General features: G+C 36.5%; 2 protein-coding genes across 2 annotated transcripts in view; one reads left to right on the top strand and one right to left on the bottom strand.

Annotated features, from left to right (window-relative positions):
* LOC143915157 (uncharacterized) overlaps positions 1-17,288 on the top strand; it is a 510,169-nt gene that overhangs the window by 343,163 nt on the left and 149,718 nt on the right. The gene's annotated exons all lie outside the window — the stretch shown is intronic.
* On the bottom strand, positions 8,811-14,373 carry Polr1B (RNA polymerase I subunit Rpl135). The gene is made up of 18 exons (XM_077435830.1): positions 14,189-14,373; positions 13,735-14,067; positions 13,416-13,655; positions 13,147-13,319; positions 12,809-13,058; positions 12,578-12,733; positions 12,254-12,420; positions 11,974-12,182; positions 11,702-11,901; positions 11,484-11,637; positions 11,318-11,408; positions 10,443-10,638; positions 10,151-10,365; positions 9,941-10,079; positions 9,652-9,858; positions 9,341-9,544; positions 9,100-9,264; positions 8,811-9,033 (listed from the first exon to the last, which is right to left on the bottom strand). The coding sequence occupies exons 1-18, from the start codon at positions 14,258-14,260 to the stop codon at positions 8,830-8,832; spliced, it is 3,375 nt and encodes a 1,124-aa protein (XP_077291956.1). The 5' UTR covers positions 14,261-14,373; the 3' UTR covers positions 8,811-8,829.

Genomic DNA, 17,288 nt, shown 5'->3' with positions numbered 1-17,288 from the left:
CAGAAAAGGAAGCGTGCGTCACGATACACTTAATTTTTAATGCGAAATCGTTCACTTTGCCTCCAACCCTTTGCATTTTAATTTGAATAATGCAACATGAAAGCTTTTCCGTCTTTATTTTAAAACTCTACGATAATTGAGTAGTGAATTTAAATTTTAATTCACAAAATACGTAGTGAATGTCCTAAAAGTTAGTTTTTTATTTAAAAAAAATAGTTTTATATGAAAAAAATCGTTTATTGAATGAACAGTTCATTAACATAAAGACGGTGTTTTAATGACCATATGTAGAATAATGAAATTTATTCGAAATTTCTACATATCGTTTTACATTCAGATTCATATCACACCTAAAGAATCAATAACAAGATGATTAAATAGACTTAAATGACAAATCTTATAAGCTTCTATAATTTATATTTACATTGTGTTATATTATCTAATTTTTAAATTCAAAATGATCAATATACATAACATCAATGAGTGCATCATATTTTATATAACTATAAAATACCGGGTTGATACAATGCGAGTCCACTCAGACCGAGTCTGCTAATTTGGTCACTTAGTCACATTACTCGGACGATGCCTACCTACATACATATAAACAATATAAAACACTAATAGAAAAATTAATCAATTAATTAATTTTTCAATAGATGGCGCTAAATGGTCAGAGACTTATTTCCCTAGAGGAAACATTGTTAGCTAACAGTATATACATATAGAAGTTTTTTGTTGATCTGTTGTTATTAGAGGTAGGATAGCCAAGGTGCCGCCTATTGTTCCTTTGTTGAAAATGCTTTGTAAAAAAGGTTCGGCAAACCTTTCACAATGCATTTACAACATTTGAACAATACGCAGCACCCTCTGGGTCCGGGCTTTAGTTATTATTATGTTCGTACGATTTGTTGGCAGTATTGTTGTTGGCAGTGACGTCATATTTCGAATCGAAACGACTATTAGAGTACGGCAAGTGTTACCTTACACAGACACACAGATACACAGAATAGCGTTATTATATTTATGATCTTCAAAATCCAAATAACATAAATTACTGCATTATATTTTATATAACTGTAAGATACTGGGTCGACACAATACGAGTCCACTCTGACTGAGTATGTTAATTTGGTAGCTCAGACGATACTTGGATGTTACCTGAACGTTGCCTCGTTACGAGTAGCGTCCGAGTGACCAAATTAGCGGACTAAGTTTAAGTCCGAGTAGTATGGTGTTCTGGTAAAATTTTGAAAAGTTCTTGCACGTTAAAGCCTTTCTGAAATCATTGAATAAATAGAGGTATCATACTTTAATAGGCTAGATAAACGTACGTTAAATTATATATTAAAATAAGTATTTGCCGATTTCTGGAATTTTTTGTACAAGTCAGACGACGATCCCTTCGTTTTACTTTTCTAAGTTTCATGGCCATATATAGTCTATATATATAGCAAGAAGGCCTATAACTTCTTAATTTACTTTTTTATAATTACAATTCCTTTCATTACAATACTTACTATATAAAAAAAAACTATCCAAATTAAGTGTTCTAAATTTGCATTTAATATTATATTGAAGTGTGAAATATATCGTGTTGTGTTGCATACAGATCCAGTGGGAATAATGCCGAAACCGGGAAACGAGATAGAAGTGGAAGAAGACAGGGATCCGAATAGTCTGAACAAGCATTTACAAGTACGTACGCAGCTCGTGTTGCTTTTATTTTGTTGTATTGATTTTTTTTTGTATAGTGCACTGATTTCCTTTGTCCTTGAACAGGTGCAATGGGATGATGTGATCGGGGAGCCTGAAGGTGTACGAAGTCCCGAATGTGCATGGACAGTCAGCAATTACTGCTTCAAGTACTCCAAGAACTGCTGTTACATCTTTCTATCTGTCATCGTTGCCCCTTTGACAGCTCTTTGTTTGGGAATCTCATTTGCTTGTGTCGCATTCGAAGTAATTACTATTTTTAAAAATCAATATCATGAATTTTTTTATCAAACCTCGTACACGTAACGTTGATAAGGTCAAGATTTATTTGTCGCAATGTTCTTTGTATAACAAAATGATTTTTAGAAAGTCTGGTTTTTATTTTTTTCTGCATAATTATTTAATATTATACGAACTTACATATTGTATACATATTTAGAAACCCCTGTAAATTTTCTCTTTGATTTAATACAATTGTCAATAATTATTTACAATTGTTTTCTAGAACTTTTTACGAAATTGTCAACTTCCAATAAAATTATTGTCCAACTCTTGTAACTTATCACCCTAAATAGAAATTCTCTACAGGATTTTGTTTCATACATCTTAAACCAGTATATAAAAATTAATTACCTAAAATAATATATTTTGTTAGGTAAACGGATTATTGCATATTGCGCACACGACAATGATAGTTCGTGTGGAATTTTCGAGTGCCAGATGTTCCGTGATCGAGATTTTATTGACGAACGCTTTTTGCGGAGTAATCACCGAACAATTTTATTCATCCCCAGATAACACATAAAGGAGATGTTTATTGGCATATATTCTTCTCTGATTTATAAAATATACGTGTGCAAAGTTTAATGTAAATCAAAAAAAAAAAAGATTCATTGATTAAAATACAAAAAGACAGACAATCAATCTTTTAAAGAAAGCTTACAATTGTATTTTTTTACATAGATATATGTATACCAGAAAGGCTTGACAGGAAGACCCCAATGCGCCTTCCTAAATAATTAATTACAAACAATGCAGCATTTTATTATTACATAAATCACTGTATTTCCAAAAGCTGCAGAACACGAAATAACAATTAATCAATTAATTAATTACAGAATTAATCCATTGAGACATCTATGGATTTAGATTTTGTACATAATTTTTACAAAGTATACACACAATAAATACCGAAGATTTGTGACAACAGAAAAGTTGATTTTTTTGACAATTTTGAGGAACTGTTTCAACAATGATCAGATAAAATTGACAAACTCTGATGAGAAACGCTCGATTTGGAGTCACAAATACCCCCAAATCTAACCAGCAATATGGCGGATCGAACCCACTGATCACTTAGTGCTAAACATACACACTACCATTAAGCCATACTGTTGGCTAATATATGTATGTATGTACATACAACCTTCAGTAATTAAACAACTCAATAATTTCTAAATATGACAGTCGAGATAAATTCGTCTAAGCGGGTGTGGTATCATAAATCATTTTTTAATCTCGCTGAGTAACTTTGCACATTAATCAACAGTAGATTATGATATCAGAAAGTAAAGATCTCTATTTGTCATTACTATTCGACTGCGGAATGTATGCCTTTTTCGATTTTACTCGTAGGCAGTAGACCAAAAATTAATCTCAATTCCAATTGATCATCAATAGCTATTATCGCTAATTGCTATATTTACTTTCAGCACATATGGTGCGTGGCTCCGTGCTTGAGGATGCTGAAAATAAGCTGCGCAGCATGTCGCACGTGCACGCGCTCGTGCGCGCAAGCTGTGGTCGTGCCATGTGCTGAAGCTCTAGGAACCTTCTGGAGCAGCATGAGACTGCAGCATCACACCATCACAGATCCACCAAGTCTTAGAGAGGACGTCCTCCTTATATAGACGCTGCCAAAAAAAAAGTCGCGGGAAATATACCCGAGCATTCTGTGTAATAGTCTGTTAATGTCACAATGTAAATGTTAAGCCCACGTGCAACGTTGGGTGTGTATGTAGATCCATTCTCCCTGGGGAACCTTAATGTTACAGGGGCATTTCCGGGCTTTCAGGACACACCCCTGATTTCAAAGCTACTCGCATAGCAATATATCAAAAGTATACCTACTTAAGCTTGTGAAAGGCTACATACCACATAGTATCCCCTTTGTTGTGAGCTTTGACATTTGTGTGATAGTTAATTTTGTTTTTGTTTATTTTTTTTTAAATGCTTTTTATTATTATGAAATTATGTTCACAATACATCTTATATCTATTTTAATAGCTACTGATCTACTGATCATTTTCTATTTTACAATTTAATTTAATTTGGTTAGTAATCACAGTATTATATTATTGTAATGTTAATCTAAAGCATAATAGGAAAAAGGGCTCAAAAACCTATCTTAATTTTGTTTGGGGGGTATGAAATGGACTGAAACCTGCACTAATCGAGAATAAAGTTTGGAAAATTTTCATGAAACATTTCGAATTACATTCAAATAATTAATTATATTATTTAAATTATTCATATTCAATTCTGATTGGTCGAAATCAAATTCAAATACGCTCCCATTGGTCAATATTTTAAGTGGACATTTTAATGGGCTTAAGGCACATTTGTGGCATTGATCTTTTTTCTTGATTAAAGGCAATATACGTACATACATATTTTAATGCAAAAATTGTATTTGTATAAGCAAATATGAGCTGAATATATGTAGATACATATGTACATGTAACCGTTCATATATCAAATTTAATATTTGTTTTTGTTGTCTCGAATATATGTAGTTAAGTATAAAAGATCCGACTATGCCTATAAATAACGGCACACCCTGATGGGGAGTATGATATAATATGATGATTTGTGATGACAGAATTAGGGTGAGTTGCAGAAAATATGACATAACAAAACCAACAAAAAATTCTAGCTCACGCAAATAGCTTCTATCTTTGTAACAATATCCAAGTTGGACATTTTCCAATCTATCTTATAATAAATTAACTGAAGAGCAGATTCAATATTCCGATAATCTTCATTATGCTTAACGGATATGTAAGGGCATGTACGCCACGTATACGCGTCCACACAGCATACAACCAAGAAAAAACTTCAATCTATACCACAAACGAGCTATATTATAAATGAAAATTTATAAATTAAATACATCTCTTTTTCGAATTCAAATTACAAATATTTTGGCGCAGCTATTTGCAGCCGATTATATTTTCTCAAATACATGAATCATATAATAAATTAAGTAATTAAACATTTTATAAGTGTCTATGTTTAAAGTAGATATTACATATGTATCTTAGTACATTACCAGTAGGCATAGAAGCATATTGTATATTTTTACTCATACTAAAGTAAAATTTTAAGCATTTAAATTCTATAGCTTAAAAAAATCCAAAATACAACCAAAGATCAATCTTTAATTAATTTACTATTAGTGCATTTCGCCACTATATATGTACATATATAGGGGCGAAATGCACGACTATTTAATATGACAGTCGGGAAGGAAGTTAAGTGGTAGCCACCAACATGGTCGAATCGGTCTCAACTCACAAAGAGGCGACGTAAACTCGACCATGCCGCAGAGTCCCTACAACTATTTGCACTAACTTATGAACAAAATATATAATATGCTTCAAAGTAGGTAACTTATTTTATTTATTTTAGATATTCGATGTTTAATAATAGTTTTTTTTTCACATTGATAGTACTTAGCATAGTAAATGTATGTATGTTTTATGTGTAATTTTTTTGTACTAATATTTAAAAAAAAATCATACGAATATAGTTTTAAATTAAAATAAACAAACGTGTGTGCCTTTGAAGAACTGTGCTGTGATTTTTACGAACCACGCTGTATAAGTATTTGATAACCTTTTAATAATAAGTAGTTCGAAACAATATCGAGCTTCGAGAAGGTTAATATCGCCATTATTATCTGGTCAATGTGTCAAGAACGAAGTAAATGCATTTGTAACGTTATCATTAAATATGTAGGACAGTACGGAATTTTCACCCCAATGTGCTTTGGGTCCCAAACTATGATAAACAGACTGCAAACATGGCAAATGAGACTGGAACCAACAGCTGATTATGACGTGTGACAGAAAAGTTAAATTTCCACGGTCAATCATTAAGCAATTTCATAACTGAATCCGTTTGTGGTCCAAAGTTGACAGTGATGAAACGTCCGGCCTTCATCTGTCATTATCACTGTACTGAATAAATTAACATTAACTCAACTCAAAAGCTTTTCATTTTAATTGCATGCATACCTTTCACTTGTAGAACGTGCACTTCATTTTAGACCGCATGCAGGGGTCGTCAAAATAAAATATAATACATAGTAGACTTTCGTGAGAGGTCAATGGAGGGGTCAATCGTGGAACCCGTTGACCCCACTACAGCCCACACCCCCCAACCCTCGTGTCCGCGAAACACATTTCTAATTCACGATCAATATTTAACCACGATGCTGATGTTTTCGATGTGTAAAAATAACCTCCACTATCTATCAAGGTTGAAAATTACATAAGTGTGTAAAATAAATTCTACCAGACTCATTTTAAAATAAATTTCATATTCAAAGAGTGATGTTTTCAAACAATGCGAGTATAACTATGTACCTCTCAAATTGTACATTCAAATTAAATCCTGTTTTGCTTGCTATGTATTTTATTTTATTTTTATTTTTAATTTATCCAGGAAGACCTAACAGTTACCCCCAATGCGCCTTCCTGGCCAGAAACATTGCACATTTGATAAAAATATTATTAGTATAATACAAAGTACACAAATACATATAAATTAATATCCACCGAGACATCTATGGTCAAATTTGCAAATTTGCAGCTTTTTATACAATTCAGTGAAATTTGAGATTGCTGAAAAGTCAAGATTTTGCGAGAAAATTGGTAAGGTTGCCAATTCGTTGGAACCGTTTCAATGACAATCAGATAAATTGGCAAACTCTGATAGGAAACGATGGACCTGGAGTCACAAATCCAAGGTCTGGCCAGCAAAAACCAGTGGGATTTGAACCCGTGACCACTCTGTTCAAAGCATTATGTGCTAACCACTAGTCTATTCTGCTGGTATATACTTACTTCTATTAAAGGCCTAGAAACAGATTTGTCCGACAATCAGTACCTACGATCAAATGCCTAAGGCTCTCTATAGAGGCAAATCGTCTTTTCAAATTTTGTCTACCCTTCACTCTTAAAATAAGTGTCATCCACAATAATTCCTTCAACTCTGCACCACTCTGTAACCTCAATGGTATAATTGTAAACAAATATGTAAATACCGATAATTCCAATAGAACAAAGGCAAACCTAGCAATCCTACTAATAACAAAACACCGAAACCATAACAATGCACATAAACGACAACGAATTATCACATTCAAAGACGAAGCACAGACACGCGATGAGTTTCCGCAATTGGGGGAAACCGATCTACGCAACTGACCCAACCCCCTCAACTTCCTGTATTATAACCTGGTTCCAATTCACCATCCTACAATAAAAAAAAATGAAAACCACCCCTAATACACTTTGTGACAATATTTTCGTGTCAAGGGTGTGGCTGGACGTTAAACGGTTCCCTAATGGCATCGCAAACACGTCTACCTTGATAGATTGCTACCGACGACCCGTCAACGTAACTCACGTCAATAATAACTAGGATACAAATGACCCTAAGCTACAGTAACTCAGTTGAGTCACTTTTCATAGTATATTTGTTTAAGGGCGAGCTTTTTAGATCAATATACATATATACCGAGCTATGGCAAAAGATCCCTTCAATCGGTATATTTTTTAAAGACTTTTGTCATGGGTATTTGGGACGCGGGAAGGGCGTGTTGACCGTATCCCATGGCCTATAGAAACTCAATTGAGTTTTGAAGATGATCTTTATAAGGAGTGAGTGAAGGATTTACATCCTAATTGCTCAAAATCGAAGGAGTGAGCAGGCTGAGCTCCCGAAGCTCACTGATGTTAGGTGCTACTACGCCGGTTAATCTGTTTCAGTTGGATACATGATCGTGTGCAGTTTTCCTTGTTTAGGGGTTGTGGTGTGTCTGCAATTCGAGTATGTTCCGCTTGAATAGAAGCGCATTCCAGGGGGGTGCAGGCTTCTGTGTGATGGGAGAGTACATGAGTTCACTGTCCTCAAACAGGGATTGCAGCATTCGTAAATTCCCCGTTTTTTAACTTCGACAGTATGGCCCGTCATGGTCCTCTAGCCCTCTAAACACCCTGCAGCTCACAGTGACTCGACTAGTTTTCCCAGCGGCAGCCCTGAGCTGCTCACTCCATCTTGTTGGAAATCGTCCACATCCTCTACTTCCCTCAACGCTTCCAAAATCAAATTTTTCTAGGCTGTCCTAGTTTCGCCTCGCGATGTGCCCAAAGAACCGGAGGATACGCCTAAGACAAATGGAAGATAGCCTATCGCGAACCTTCAGCTCTTACACGATGGAGACATTAGTTCTTCTCGCTTTTTCACACCACATTTCAAAATCGGCAATTCTCTGCCTTTCTCAAACTTATAAGGTCCATGCTTCCACTCATAAAAATATGGGGAAGACCAACGCTCGGACCAGATGCAATTTCGTAGAAACGGTGATGCCCTTGTCTTTCCAAATTTTGCTGTTTCGATATTGAGCTTTTCCCCACGCCGATTCGCATTTTAATTTCAGTCTCATAACCTCTGTCGTCTGATATAACTTCAAGATCAGATAAAACATCCATCCTTACGATTTAACCATGTCGGTCCAATATCATAAACTTTATTTTCGCCCTGTTCATCTCAATTTGTATTGCATAAATCCGCCATTTCCTCTTCGGAGTTGGCTATAAGAGTGGTATCATTCGTGTATCTGAGATTGGATATGGTTTTATCCCTCATTTTGAATATATATGACATACATATTTGTATATGTAGATAAGATAAGACATAGAATAAAAAAAAGTTTGCAGGTCAGTATAATCCAGATTAAAATAGTTGTCATTTCGGTCCTGTAAAAAAATTATGAATGTATGGTATGCCTCCAATGATAACACTTTTACAAATTCCATAGAAATTTTAATTAAAGTCGATTTTTATATTGATATTAACAGCCGCTAATTGAGTGACAAAGTACTTATAAATAAAAGGAATATCGATTTTGGCTATTTTGCTCTTCTTCATACACAATCTGCATGTGTCCCTCGTTTCGGATTGATTCTCCTGTTTGTATACGATAGTCATTGGACCGATCAGAGTTCCGCATTCCATGCAGACCAAACACTACAAATTAAATAGTATCATTAAAAAGAACAATGAAACAAAAATCAATAAAACAAATGAACTTACCCTCGTCTTATCGGAACAGTGGAATAAACGATCCTGCAACATGTAAGAAGCACCGTGAGATATTAAACTATCACGCTCCATCTCTCCGAAACGTACACCGCCACCTCTTCTTCGTCCTTTGATCGGCTGATGCGTCATCGCATCCACGGGTCCGGTAGATCTCACCTACAATCAAAATTCAAAGCTTTTATTTAAGCAAAAAAACAATATAAATGCGACTCTAATGGAAAGCTTCTTTAACCTGCCACTTGTCGGAGACCATATGCCTCAACCGTTGATAGTAAACAACGCCGAAGAATATATCAGCGTTCATTTCCCTTCCGTCGACACCGCTATACATCTTCTCAGTGCCGTAATAATTATAACCTCCAGCCTCTAACAAGCGGCCGAAATAATCTATGGCCGTATCGTTTTCGTTAAACTTAAACGGAGTAGCGTCGTGCATCTAAAACCATCACACGAGTTATTACACACATGACACAAAAATGAGTTCACAAAAAATTGCACACATCATAAAGGAGATGTATTTCACAGCATGTAAAAAATACTCACTAATCCATGTATTGAAGCAGACTTTCCCGCCATCGTTTCGATCATCATAGCTATTGTCATACGAGATGGGAAACCGTGAGGGTTGAACACAATGTCTGGTATGAGACCGGATTCGGTGAACGGCAAGTCTTCGGCAGGCCATTTCTGCGAGCAGATACCTTTTTGTCCAGCTCTCGATGCGAATTTATCACCGACGGATGGATTCCTCTGATTTAGGATTTTTACAATATCATTTATTTGAACCCAACTATAAAATATTTCTACGTAGGCTATGAATAATAATACTTACAGGTATTCTATAACTAATGCAAGCGTTTTTCGGTGCGTTAAGATTGAAACCTCCACAAACCCTCACATTATCAACGTACGATTCTTCCTTTCCATGAAATTTCACTACCTTATATTTGCCATCTAATATGTCATAATAACTGAAATTCAATTTACATCAAATAAAACATCGCTCTTTACATATTATTATACTGTTTAAAAATGAGCATACCAATATAAAGGACATTCGCTGGCAAGTTTCTGTCCGACGAAAGGCAATCCGTCAGTATCGAGCCAAGGTTCGAGCTTACTATTGGACGGATCACGGCAGAAGTAATTCCCGGCAGTTTTCAAATCAATGAACTCGGATTTGTAGATTGAACCGTGCGCAAATCCCCGCTCAAAGGCAGCCTTATTTATAATCATAGCGTCTTCCATATCGTAACCCTTAAATGAAATAACGTAAATATACATAAATAAAATTATTGACTATTGTACGTAAACTTTGTATTGACAATCGGTACCGTGTAAGATATGACTGCGACGATTGCATTTGTTCCCATTGCGAAATCGTCAAGATGGATTTTATCATAGTGCAGAGGTCTAAAAAGGGGGGTGCCTGGAGTTTGAAGTCGGTACAATTTAGTCTCGGCTTGAATGTTCCACGTGTGACACGGCGTACCCATCGTCTGTTTACCCATCTGACATTGATACATGTTTCTAAAAACAGACAATTTGTAATATTTAAATTTTATTACATACATACATCATATGTGCCATGACAGGAATTACCCCAAGGCAACACATATGGTTAGATTATTTTTGTACATATGTACTAACAATTTTTCAAACATAACAGTACATAGAATACAATAGAAATCTATGGACAACCTACAATTTTTTTGATACACAGCAAATTCACGAAAAATACATGTATGTAGCATATTTTTATAAAATTCTACAAATTCGAGATGATAATAACTCGAATTTATGAGAAACTGAAGGCGAGGAAACCGATTTATTGGATCCGCCACAATAATCTGGAAATTCTAACAGGAGATGGTCGATCCGTGCTTTTTAATAACCACAAGATCTTACTAGCAGCATATTTGGCCAGGACATGAACCCACGACCTCTCTACTGGTATGCTCTACAAGTGCACTACGGTGTGGCTTGATGAATGATGTGACTACATCAGCGTTGAAGACTTTATTTTTTAATACATAAGTTTAAGCATGGTCATAAATGAACCAAAGATAAATTACGCTCTAAAGGCCTGATGAAGACCATTAATCATTCAATCTCGATTAATAATCTTAAAACTATCTTCATGTGGATCGACACATTACTATATATGTACCACCATCCAATTCCAATTATAATATAAAAACATTTGTACCTTGGAGATTGATTACAATCCGGCATAGGAATCAACTGTGCGAGGTTACTCAAAAACTCAGTTTTAGACAATTCCATATGTGTAGTTTGACCTGTAATTAAAATAGTATATATAGACTATGTAAAAACATCGGATAAAAATGAACAAAACACCATTAAAACAACACCTTTATAAATTTCACTCGGAACGACAGCAACATCCATATAAACTTGTTCAAAAGTTCCAATCAATTCTAATTTATTAACCGCTAAATTAATGACGGGTCTCATCATACGTGCAGAACTGGTGAATAAAAACATTCCAGGATACTGCGCTGAAATCTACATCACAACATTACAAACAAGTCAAAACGAACCAAAAAACATGTGCAATTTGTTAAATTACCGTCTTTTTAGGAACCAACACAATTTCTAAAGTATACGGAACATCAACTCCGTCTATTTTGTATATTCTCAATTTATCTCTGACTTTTGTTATTATATTGCTCGGTATATTGCCGATGAGACGACCGTCTAATAGCACCGGGTATTTATACGTTTCTTCATTGTCCAAAATGTCCATCGAAGACGCTAAAGGAATCATTCCTGAAATTAAATATAAAACATTAAACAATAGTTTTTATCATTAATTCATTGTCATCCAGTGTAATTCTGCACCTAAAGTAATGAGAATGTGCGGAATGTTCCGCACTTTACTCTCGTCGGGTGTCTGCGTAACCTGACACCGCATTGTCAAGTGATTGAGGAGACCACAAGGCGCACCGTCGGGAGTGTGAACCGGACAAATGAATCCCCAAGCGTCGGGAAGAAGCTGCCGACCTTCAGTCGTACGCATTTCTAGAAAGAAAGAACCGCGATGGACTGATCTAAAACATACAAAAAAACATGAATATACCGTTGGTAAAAAAAACTAAGGTGTAATTAATCTAAAACATACCTGAAATGGGACATATATCGCATTCTATTGATATTTTCTACGACGATGGAAAGCCCTTTTTCTTGCATTAAGCCTAATCCGGTATTTGATTTTATATTACCGCTAGATAGAAAGCCTTCTATAGAATGAAACTGTCCGGCATACTTTATGGCTGTTATAGCCTCTTTCTATAACGATAAATATAGCTAGAATATTTGTTTGAAAAATTTTAACAGTTTTCTTAGGTGAACCACATTTCAGGGAAGACCAGAAAACACGCATTTTGCAATACAAGGTTACATAGTTCTAGCCCTTGGCATGGTTAACTTCACACTTCAACTATACCTGATTAAGTTCAAATTGAGCATTAGTCCTAGCCTTTTTAAGTATGTTAAGTTTAATTCCGACGAGATAATTTTGAAATTTTTCTTTCAAAACTTGCAAATACAAATGACCGCCAAGAAGCAACTCCTGCATCATTACAGCGTCCGTACCTTCAACCTAAAAGTCGATACATAACATTATCTATACTTATGCTATTGTTCATTAGCTTAATATATCTGAATATACACGAACCTTACACTTATCCTGCACCAAGTCGAATAACTTACGAGTCATAAAACAGATCAAGTTAAATTTGTCATTGTTATTATTCAAATGAATTAAAATACACCTGTCTAATATATGATTAGTCACTTCCAATTCAGTGGCCCAGGGAGCCATTTCATACATTCTCGGTTTGAACATCTTTCCCAAATACAGTTTGCATTGTTCACTAGTGTGTAAATTTTCTTCGTGCAATTCTCGCAACATTTTCTTTACACAACTATAAAAATAATTATAAAACTTTAAATATACACAATTTTTTACACATATCACATATCTACGTATGTACTTATTGCATATCATTTTACCTTGAATAATAAAGATCGTCTTCATTTCCTTTGATAAGCTCTTCATATATGTATTCGTCGGTGCATTCAATCAAACACTTCATTATTAAAATCAACGGGGCATAATACATAACTTTTCTATTACTGAACATGTACTTGACTGTGCCACTGGTTACAAAATGTAAATTATTATTCTGAAACGAATGAAAATGTTATACATGCAGTTTTTTCATCCAGAAAGTTTCCACTAGATTTATATATATTCTTGAGATTATGATAGAAACACTCACTGTAGATGTCTGATCGATTTTCAAGCATCTGATCATAATACCAAGATCTGAAAACAAAGTACCCCTGGACTTCCACGAAGAACGTTTAATAGCGATTGGATAATTGCTTCTCATCATCAGTAACATCCTCACAAGTCTTTCGATACCTTTTACGACAAAATATCCACCCCATTCATCCTCGTGCTCATTCGCATCGACAAGCTGCGCAGGATTCATACCATTTAAATTACAAAGATTTGACTAAAATCACAATAAAAAATATAAAAAAATACAATATATTCTAGGAGGAAAATACAAGTCGATATAAAATTAAAAATACTTTGAGCATTATAGGAATCTCGCCGACATCTCTTTCAATACTCGGCATTATTTTGTCGTTAAGTGACCAACCCAAAATTATATCTAATCGACCTTTATAGGTTCCATGTCTCTGACGACATTCGCTTGGATTTATTTCTTGTTTGCTGATTCCGATCGAGCCAAGAGGAACCGAGGGTCGATTTATCGTGGCATTTTCGATCCACAGCGAAACTTTCTGTTGGTTGGGTAGTTCAAATTCCACAGGTAACAAGTCTTGGATGGCGAGTTTCATTCCTTTGGTCGACATGAAATTGAAGGAGTCTACGTGAGGCTGTCCCAGACATTGCAATAACTGAAATGAGACGATCGATGATAATTATAGGAAGTACAATGTAAACAAATATACATATTTATTTGATTAACACATGTAAACAACGAGTTTCAGGACCCCACGTGGGATAACCTCAACTGACCGGGTTATCTTTGTCGCCTGGAGCATTTGGACGTCTCTCACCAAGTCGGACTCCACCTTTCTCTTCTTCCATTATTTAAAAATGTATTACACTATATTAAATCACTTTCAAAGAGCACAAACAAGAAAGTAAAAAACATTCACAATAGTCTACTCTTGACAGTTTATCAGAGTATTGCCACTACTAAAAAAATACTTTAATTTCTTTATAAATATTTTTATTTGATCTTGAAGGGTGAACAGATTATTTCGCATATTGCGATCACACACACGACAATCGTTACCACGAAAATTGCGAATACGGAATAACTGGCACTAGAGTTTTTGTTATTTTGATAGTTGATGTAGGTAAATCTCGATGGATGGAATTTTCACGTACCAGATATTTAGTGATCGAAATTCTAGTGATCGCTTTGTGCGGAATCATCACCGAGACTATTGAAAGACCGAAAAAAGAAAGCATGATTTGGCGGATTTTCATTATTTAATGAATTAATTTGTGGAAATTAAAAAAAGGAATAAAAAATAGATCATTTTCATTATGTGTAAAAAATTTCGAAAATAACATTATTATGAGCGCCACAGGCATTTTTTTTTAATTCATTAAAATGGCTACTTCAATTCAGAAGAATTTTCTGTAATATATTTCAAATAATTATAATCTCTACATCATAATTAGCGCCAGGCATTTTTTTTTAATTGTTTTTGAATTCATAGATAATGCATATGCATATATTTAAGAACTTCTTTAAATCTCAATCTGCATAAAAATCTAAAATTAGCATCATTTTGAACTTTTCTTTAAGGCGCAAACAGCCGTATCTATTATACGCTCAGCGCGTCGGCTGATAGGAGCTTGGCGCATTGTAATTAAATTAATTCTAATTGAATATAATATTTTGTTTTCTCTACATCGAACAAAAATGGTGGTCTTTTTAATAATAAATCATTTTTATATTTTTATAAAGTCTCTAAATCAGCGATCAATTTCACAGCAAATCTCACAGCATTTATTCGACGATCCGGGAGGTTCAGCCAAAACCATCGCTCACTCAAAAATAATCTGATCTACCGTGTATACTTCCTTATAAAGGACTAGTTGCACAGCACAGCTTCCCCGGTGCATTAATGTGTCTATTGTCTAGGCTCGTAAAGGTCTATCTTGACGAGTCTATTGATTACGTACGCACTCGCCCAGGTATGTGAAAACTCCAGCGTATCCTTTGCTCGGACATTTACTGAGTTCTGTTAGCCTAATCTAGGGTCTCTATTGTTCATCCACGAATGCACTTAGACAGTGGATACTCTCCCTCGTGCTCTCACATTACAATATTTATAGAAATCAATTTCACTGTAATTTAATTATTTGATTATATATAGGTAGACGTATGCCTCATCACTAAGGATCGTGACTATGATGTCCTGTTAACCAGCTGCCTTCGGCCTGATTCGGCCAGACGAAGACTTGCTACCATAGAAGAGCCCATCGCTGTGCAGACTTGGTTAGTCCACCGTGCGGGGGGATCTGCCTCTGGCTCTTCTCACCTCAACGCCACCAACCACAACCAACCACTCCAGGCTATTCTCACCTCTTCGTGCAATGTGGCAAAAGAACTGTAATACTCTTTTCATGCATATTGTTGACAGTCTATCCTAGGTTAGATTAGGTTAAGTTAGGGTTGGCCCTATTAATTTAAGATGTGTGTGCCGTGTTTGCGACAGGCCTTAGGCCTGTTGCTTTTGTTCGCCACTTGTGGCCGCCACCGGTGGTTGTGTGTGCGGGCATCCCATACAAACTCTATGAGAAATGCATACCGCAGCTTGGGACTGCTACCGGTGGCGGTGGCGAAGGGCCGTGTGTGCGACAGGCCTTATAGATTTATTACAAAAAAATTTACAATCTTTCAACACAATGCGTCTTTATCAAATCTAAAATAAAATAATATAGATAAATGGGTGATCCAATCTAATTATTTATATTATAACTAGCTGAACCCGGCATGCGTTGCAATGCCACAACAACGCGTGCAATTCTCGTTCCCGTTCCCGTTCCACAGAGATTCAATTTTATATATGGGTATAGATATATTTTTTGACGTGGGCCATTCGCTGTGTGTTTGTGGTACAGCCCTGAATGGTCAGTACATTCGAGTGCGAGGTAGGCGTGGCGTGATTATTGTCACACTTGCGGTGTGATGCGTTGAAGGCGGGATAGCTTTACTTTCGCGTCAGTAAAATTGTTATTATTATGGAGGATGAACGAATGAGACGACTGGCATGTTAATGCACGTGTTTATTATATGACAGCTGAAGACAGAGTGAGTAGCAGCTGTCCGAACCCAGCCGGGTTGGTCCCCACTCGCAGGAAGGCAACCAAACTCGACCATGTCGTATAAGCGAGCCGCCACATCACTCCCCCCCCCAGCATCAGCGATACCAAAATTACAAAGAAACAAATTTTACAAAAGAAAAAAAGTTATTGTTACACAAAAAACAAAAAAATTATTGAGTGGGGAGAAAAAAATTGTTGACGTGGGTCATCCGCTGTGTACATAGGTGTACCGCCCTGAATGGTCGGTAGATTCGAGGGCGGTGACGTCGCGAGTAGGACGGTGGGTGGTCCGATGGTCGCGCGATGCGATGCTGCGGCGGCGCCGCTCTTCCGAGGCTGATGTCGGTTGGTGGGGCGGCGGGGGCGGCAGGGGCATCGATGTGGTTGATGATACTCCGAGCTGGACTGTGAGTCGTTGTGGCTCGTGGAGGTGTTGTAGCGCTACCGCCCGTCTCGGCGTGACGACGCTCGTGGGGACGGACGGGGCCTTGATGATGATGATGATGATGGTGCTGAGGTGGTGTATGTCTTGTGGTGCTGGATGACCGTTCTATGTGTAGTGGATCGCGCATGACTCCACATCCAGCTGTCAAGATCGTCGTCTCATTCGCTCCCCCATTTTTGTAAGCACCTGTCATCGACGTTGTGGCTGGACGTCGGTAGGTAGGTAGGTAGCCGTGTCTGCTCGTTTATTGTCACCCGCGGGCCGCGACGCGTGTTGATGGCGATGGGGGCGCGGCGGGTAGCTTCCTGCCTGGCTTGGCGAGGC

Source organism: Arctopsyche grandis, chromosome 8 (genome assembly GCF_051622035.1).
Source record: "Arctopsyche grandis isolate Sample6627 chromosome 8, ASM5162203v2, whole genome shotgun sequence".
Taxonomy (NCBI): Eukaryota; Metazoa; Arthropoda; class Insecta; order Trichoptera; family Hydropsychidae; genus Arctopsyche; species Arctopsyche grandis.
This window is presented reverse-complemented; position numbering and strand designations above follow the sequence as displayed.

What these genes read in the sequence shown, in the direction of transcription:
- Polr1B (XM_077435830.1), bottom strand. Translation starts at nt 14,260, where the DNA reads ATGGAAGAAGAGAAAGGTGGAGTCCGACTTGGTGAGAGACGTCCAAAT. An exon ending in AAATCGATCAGACATCTACA is followed by an intron (nt 13,320 to 13,415) that starts GTGAGTGTTTCT and finishes CATTCGTTTCAG; the next exon opens with AATAATAATTTACATTTTGT. An exon ending in AGCGAATGTCCTTTATATTG is followed by an intron (nt 10,080 to 10,150) that starts GTATGCTCATTT and finishes ATTGAATTTCAG; the next exon opens with TTATTATGACATATTAGATG.